This window comes from Penaeus chinensis, chromosome 40, assembly GCF_019202785.1.
Source record: "Penaeus chinensis breed Huanghai No. 1 chromosome 40, ASM1920278v2, whole genome shotgun sequence".
In the NCBI taxonomy this organism is placed as follows: Eukaryota; Metazoa; Arthropoda; class Malacostraca; order Decapoda; family Penaeidae; genus Penaeus; species Penaeus chinensis.
In genome coordinates this window covers 28,298,293-28,304,099 of record NC_061858.1, presented here as the reverse complement: position 1 = coordinate 28,304,099, position 5,807 = coordinate 28,298,293, and the positions used below count along the sequence as shown (strand labels likewise).

Sequence of the window (5,807 nt, the reverse complement as noted above, 5' to 3'; positions counted from 1 at the left end):
AAACCATCGCTTTAATAGCTCTGGCCTCACTAGGGCGGGCTATTTATTACAGCTTATTCTCACCCCTTATATCAGCCACCCCGGCCCTTCACTCTCGCTCTTACGTACTATATACATATATAGGAACAGGAACAGGAACAGGAACAGGAAGAGGAACAGGAAGAAGAGAGGGAGAGATCGGGAGGAGGAGAGAGGGAGAAAGAGAGGGAGAGGGAGAGAGGAAGAAAGAGAGGGAGAGAGAGAGGGAGAGGAAGAGGGAACGGGAGAGGTAGAGAGAGGGGAAAAGGGAAAAGGAGAGGGGCTAGGGAGAGGAGAGAGGAAGCGCGAGAGAGAAAGACAAAACTCCCTGAGACAAAAAGAGAAAACCACGAGCACACAACAAAGACGTCGTCCTCCTCCTCCCTCCTCCTCCTTCCCGACACGCCTCCCGAACAGCTTCTCACAATTACCCTACTCTTCCCATCCCTTTACAGCCCCAACATCCTGGCCTCCACAGGGCCTCCAATCACCCCCCCCCCCCCACCCTCCTTGCCCTCCTTCTCTTTCCATTCCCTGTTACCCTTTCCTTCTCTCCTTTCTCCTTTCTCCACTCTCTTCCTACTTTCCCCTTCACCTCTTTCTTCCTCGTCACCCCTTTCTTTATTTCCCCGTCTACGGTTTCTCTTTCGCCTTACCTTCCCTTTCCCTTCGCCCCTGTGACACGTGGGCCTCCCCAAGGGGTCGGGGGGCGTGATGACGTGCTGACACCTTGTGGGTAATGATGAGATTGTTGGCAAAGGGAAGGAGTGTTGGGGGGGGGGGGGAGGAGGAGGGCACGTCACGAGGATGAATGAGTACCTCTTCCTGTCTCTGTGTTTTGCCCCCCCCCCCCCTCCCTCTCTCTCTCTCTCTCTCTCTCTCTCTCTCTCTCTCTCTCTCTCTCTCTCTCTCTCTCTCTCTCTCTCTCACTTCACTCTCTCACTCTCACTCTCTCACTCTCACTCTCTCACTCCCTCCCTCACTCACTCACTCACTCACTCACTCACTCACTCACTCACTCACTCACTCACTCAGTGTGTGTGTATGTGTGTGTGTATGTGTGTGTGTGTGTGTGTGTGTGTGTGTGTGTGTGTGTGTGTGTGTGTGTGTGTGTGTGTGTGTGTGTGTGTGTGTGTGTGTGTGCTCTCTCTCTCTCTCTCTCTCTCTCTCTCTCTCTCTCTCTCTCTCTCTCTCTCTCTCTCTCTCTCTCTCTCTCTCTCTCTCTCTCTCTCTCTCTCGTATATGTGCACGCATGCACATGCACGAAGACAAACACACACACACACACACACACAGCCCTCTACACCATACGTGACTCGCTGGCTCTCCGTTGTCTAGCTAGAGCCAGCTGACCCAAGCACACGTGAACGATTTACCTGTAATCAATGTGTCGCTCGAGGCCCGACAGTGTAACACACACGCAATCCAAAATGCTCGCGGACATGTATTGCCATGCGCGAGAAAAAGAGCCTCTGCATGAATCAAGAATGTTGCGACACGGACAAAAAATAGAGAGGGAAGAAAAGGAATAAAAACACTAATAGATATTAACGAAACAACGCATTGTCTACTGCCATCGGATAGTATATGCACCAAGACGTACATCTACAAAAATGAAAACTATATTTAAGGATGCTCGATTTTTGTGAATTCAAAAACAATCTCTCCCACAAGGCACATTCCGCTGCCTCCGGGGAAAGGGAGAGCGAAAGGGAGAGGGAGAGGGAGAGGGGAAGAGAGAGAGAGAGAATCGTAGACACAAGGCGAGAGCGCTGACGATATTACATTCGAATGTCGTCCTGACAAAGAGGAAAATAACAAAACTGACAGAGGCCATAAAGATGAAAGTAAACAGAGAGGATGCCGCAATGCTAAGACAACTGAAGACAAAGCCTTCTCCCCCCTTTCCGTTATACACCTTTCGTTCTTCTCGTCAATTTGGTGTCGTTTTCTTTCTTCCTCCCCTACGTCTCATTTATTTTCTTCATTCTTACTTGTTTGTTTGCTCATCCCTTTCCTTTACTCATTTTCCACCATCCATCTTTTCTGTCACGATGCCTCTCCTCTATGAAAGTTTGGAGAACCTGAAAATGCGCCAAACTCTACGGAAGGAAACTCCCGTTTGCCACTCCCTCCTCCCCCCTTCCCCCCGACAGCCAACGGCTCAAAGTTACTCAATGCCGACCGCCATAACTGGGAGCAGCCAGACTAAGTTCGGCCAGCACGCGCCGCTTTAACGTGGAAAGGCGTAGGAGGGCGTGTGTGTGTTGTGTGCGGCGCTGGGGGAGGGGAGTGAGGAGGGAGGGGAGCGAGGAGGGAGGGGAGTGAGGAGGGAGGGGAGTGAGGGGGAGGGAGGCGGGGAGGTTAGTGTGGGGGGTGGGAAGCGGAGGGGGGATACCGGGAGGAGGCATTACTGTGGAAGGGACAGACCTATAAGATGGGAGAAGGGGGCGATAGGGATAGGGGTTTGGGCATTTGGAGATGAAGCTCTTTTCGGAAAGTAACAGGTCACTAGATGGCGTTGGCACCTACGACCTAATACACATTTGGTATCTTTCTTGCACCGACATTCGCGCAATGTCAGCGACGACGTCCGCGGTGGGAGCGGGTGCCACCGCCGACACTGCTAACACAGGACGGAGTCCCGCGTATTATCACTATCGCAAGATAAAACAATCCCGTGGACAACGAATACAGACGCAGGGCGAGAGGGAGAGCAAGAGAAAGACCGAGAGGCGCAAAAGCAGATAAAGGCCGCTATTATGAAAGCGTCACAGCTCGCCGCAAATGACGGTGACATCACGCGCCTCTAATGAGAAAGGCACACGACAACTACACTACTGCCGATTCGTAATGCCGAAAGCTGGCATAAAACGACTGCACGGACTTATAACACTTTGCAGCAACCTAAATAGAACACAATGACTGCGAAAAACAACTTGCAATATTTACTACCCTGGCAGGAGTACCCTGACTACTTCATCACTTTCTTTCCTAACCCTCCCCACCTTTTCTCCTCCCCCTCCCCTCTTCTTCCCCTCTTCCCTTCTTATGCCCTCTCTCCCTCCCCCTCCTCCCAACCCCCCCTTGGCTCTTCCCTTTATCAAGTCATACGTCACCTTGGTTGACTGGCGGCGAGAACTTGTAGTACGTCGGTCGCAAGAGCGAGGAGACCGTCAACGCCATCTTGAGACGCACCTCGGCTGGGTTTCAGCGCCGCCTTTTGGTACGGTTTCCTCCTTACGCTTTACGAAGCAAGGAGGACCGGAGGGAGGAGTGGGCCTGGCGGGGCGGGGTGGGGGGGGGGGTCCCTCGACGTCGGAGCGGCACCACAGCGGGGACACTATCCTCTGGTCCCTCCCTCCGTCAGTCTGAATAATAACCCCGAGTCCAGACGTCAAAACACAGGCTAAAACACATACGCACACGGAGCGAGAGGAGTCAGGATGGTGGAGTGTTTAAACTCGAACGCGCGCCCGAGCTCCACTCTCGCTGGCACTGAAGGCGACACACGATCCACTTATCTCTCCCACTTGCCACACGCCGCTCCGGATGTACAACAATCACCTATGTCCAATGGCCGCTTGTAATCGCATCAGACGTTAGAGTCAAATATTCAAATCTTTATCAAGATTATCTTTTACTACAACGAAGCTGCACGGACAGACACCTGAAGTTCTTAGTAATATCTACAAGACCAATAAGTAAGCAATAAATCAATCAAATAAATGAATACGTTGAAACATCGTCACAATGTATTCCAGTCCAGAACAAATGACAATCACAGACTAGACTGGGCCCTTGGGTCGGCACGCATTTAAATATGCAACGTGCTCAGACTCTCGGGGCACTTCCGAAATAACAAAGAGGATTACCACGGTGCAAAAGTTTGCTGCTCTCTGAATGGAGTGAGATAAAACAACGTCCCTATGCGAGCCAGCTCTTCTCGATAACAGACGACGATATCAAGTGTGCGGATAATAATCACGCGCAATGTAACACAATACGACAGCACAGGACACAGTAAACGCACAGAACACTGAAACTTAACACTTAATCACAAGGAAATAAAAGAACTCTCTAAATAGTTCATGCCAGCAACCCCTTTCGGCCACCTTTTAAAACTCCTCTCCTTTCCTCTCTCCCTCACCCTCTCCTCTTCCCTCTCTCTCTCTTTCTCTTACCCTTTCCTTCCTCTCCCTCTCCCTCTCCCTCCCTCTCTCTCTCTCTCTCGGTCTCTCTCTCGGTCTCTCTCTCGGTCTCTCTCTCGGTCTCTCTCTCGGTCTGTCTGCTCTGTCTGTCTGTCTGTCTGTCTGTCTGTCTGTCTGTCTGTCTGTCTGTCTGTCTGTCTGTCTGTCTGTCTGTCTGTCTCTCTCTCTCTCTCTCTTCTCCTTCACTCCAAACACAACGAGCTATCTGTGGCGGCGAAACGCAAAGTTGAAAAGGCCCACAGCGGCTCCCCCGTGACAAGCACGAGTAGGAGGGCAGAGGATACGCGGGAAGAGGAGGATGGGGAGAAGGAAAAGAGGGAGTAGGAGGAGGAGATAAGGGAGTAGGAGGAGCAGGAGTAGGAGTAGGAACAGGAAAAGGAGTACGAGAAGGGGGAGGTGGAAGCAAAAGGAAAAGCCGAAATGAGCAGAATAATGGAGAAAAAGAAGGAGAGATACAAGACGACGTGGAGGAAGGTGAAGAAAAAAGTGGAAGTGGGTATAAGGAGGAAGGGGAGAAAGAGGAGAGCAAGAGAGGAGATACAGGTAAAGAGAGAAGACGGAGATAAACAAGCAGGGCACTATCGGGAGAGTCTTACACAGTCTTCCAGGGGCGGAGGGGCAAAGAGGGGGTGGAATGGTGGGGGGGGGGGGGTATAGGTACCAGAGCAGGCCTTGTGAGTTGCGGGCGCGCGGGCGTCGAGTGTACGGGCGCGGAGTGGCAGCGACAAGGCGGGACAGTGTTCGCGGAGGTAATGACGACGCCAAGTACACGCCGGCAATTAGGAGGCACAACCGTCTCTTTGGGCCGCGCCGCCCCGCCCTCCGACGGCATCCGGTCCCGAAGGAGCCTCGACCCCACGACAACCAAAGAGGTGATGGTGAGGGCGACGATGAGGCTCAAAACAATGGCGACAGTGATGACGACAGAGACGACGATGGTGATGGTGCTCAAGAAGAGGGTGACAGCGACGACGACAAAGACGACGACGACAATGACAAAGACGAAGCTACCGACTGGCACCAATCCGCGAACGACATCGACGACAGCGACGACAGAGACGCCCCTTCCCCCGGCTCCCAGCGGCATCCTGAACCGCGACGCAGAACACCACAAAGAGCGATAGAGAGAAAACAAGACGGACGCTGATACAAGAATGCAACAAAATGAACAAAGGACATACACACTAATAAAAACAACATTAACAGTACCTATAACTAAAGGCAACAGCGACAAGAATCGCCAGTATATTGATAAAAAAAAATATATATCTCCAAGAGAACCAGCGCCCGCACAAACACCCAAAATAGAAACAATAATAAATAAAGAACAAATAACTCATAGGTAAGACGAAGAAGGAAGAGCGGGAGGTGGAGGGGGGAGAAGGTGGACGCGCAGGAGGAGGAGGTGGATGAGGAGGAGAAGAGAAAGGGGGCGGAGGGAAGGGGAATGGAGATATAAAAACACACACGCACAAAAAGAAAATACAATAACAAAAAAGGAGGGCAAAATATAATGACAGCGACGAATAGGGCGAGCAAAGAGAGAAAGAGAAAGTGCGAGAGAGAGAGAGAGAGAGG

General features: G+C 51.7%; 1 protein-coding gene across 3 annotated transcripts; it reads right to left on the bottom strand.

Moving 5' to 3' along the window:
* Window positions 1–2,323: 2,323 nt before the first annotated feature.
* LOC125047236 lies at window positions 2,324–5,515 on the bottom strand. 3 transcript variants are annotated; one of them, XM_047645447.1, is made up of 2 exons: window positions 4,891–5,515; window positions 2,324–3,516 (listed from the first exon to the last, which is right to left on the bottom strand). In XM_047645447.1, exons 1-2 carry the CDS (start codon window positions 5,314–5,316, stop codon window positions 3,460–3,462), a joined length of 483 nt encoding a protein of 160 aa, XP_047501403.1. In that variant the 5' UTR covers window positions 5,317–5,515; the 3' UTR covers window positions 2,324–3,459. The 3 variants fall into 3 exon arrangements, with proteins under 3 accessions (XP_047501403.1, XP_047501402.1, XP_047501404.1); XM_047645446.1 differs by having other exon boundaries at window positions 2,329–3,707; XM_047645448.1 differs by having other exon boundaries at window positions 2,329–3,672.
* Between the last annotated feature and the right edge of the window lie 292 nt (window positions 5,516–5,807).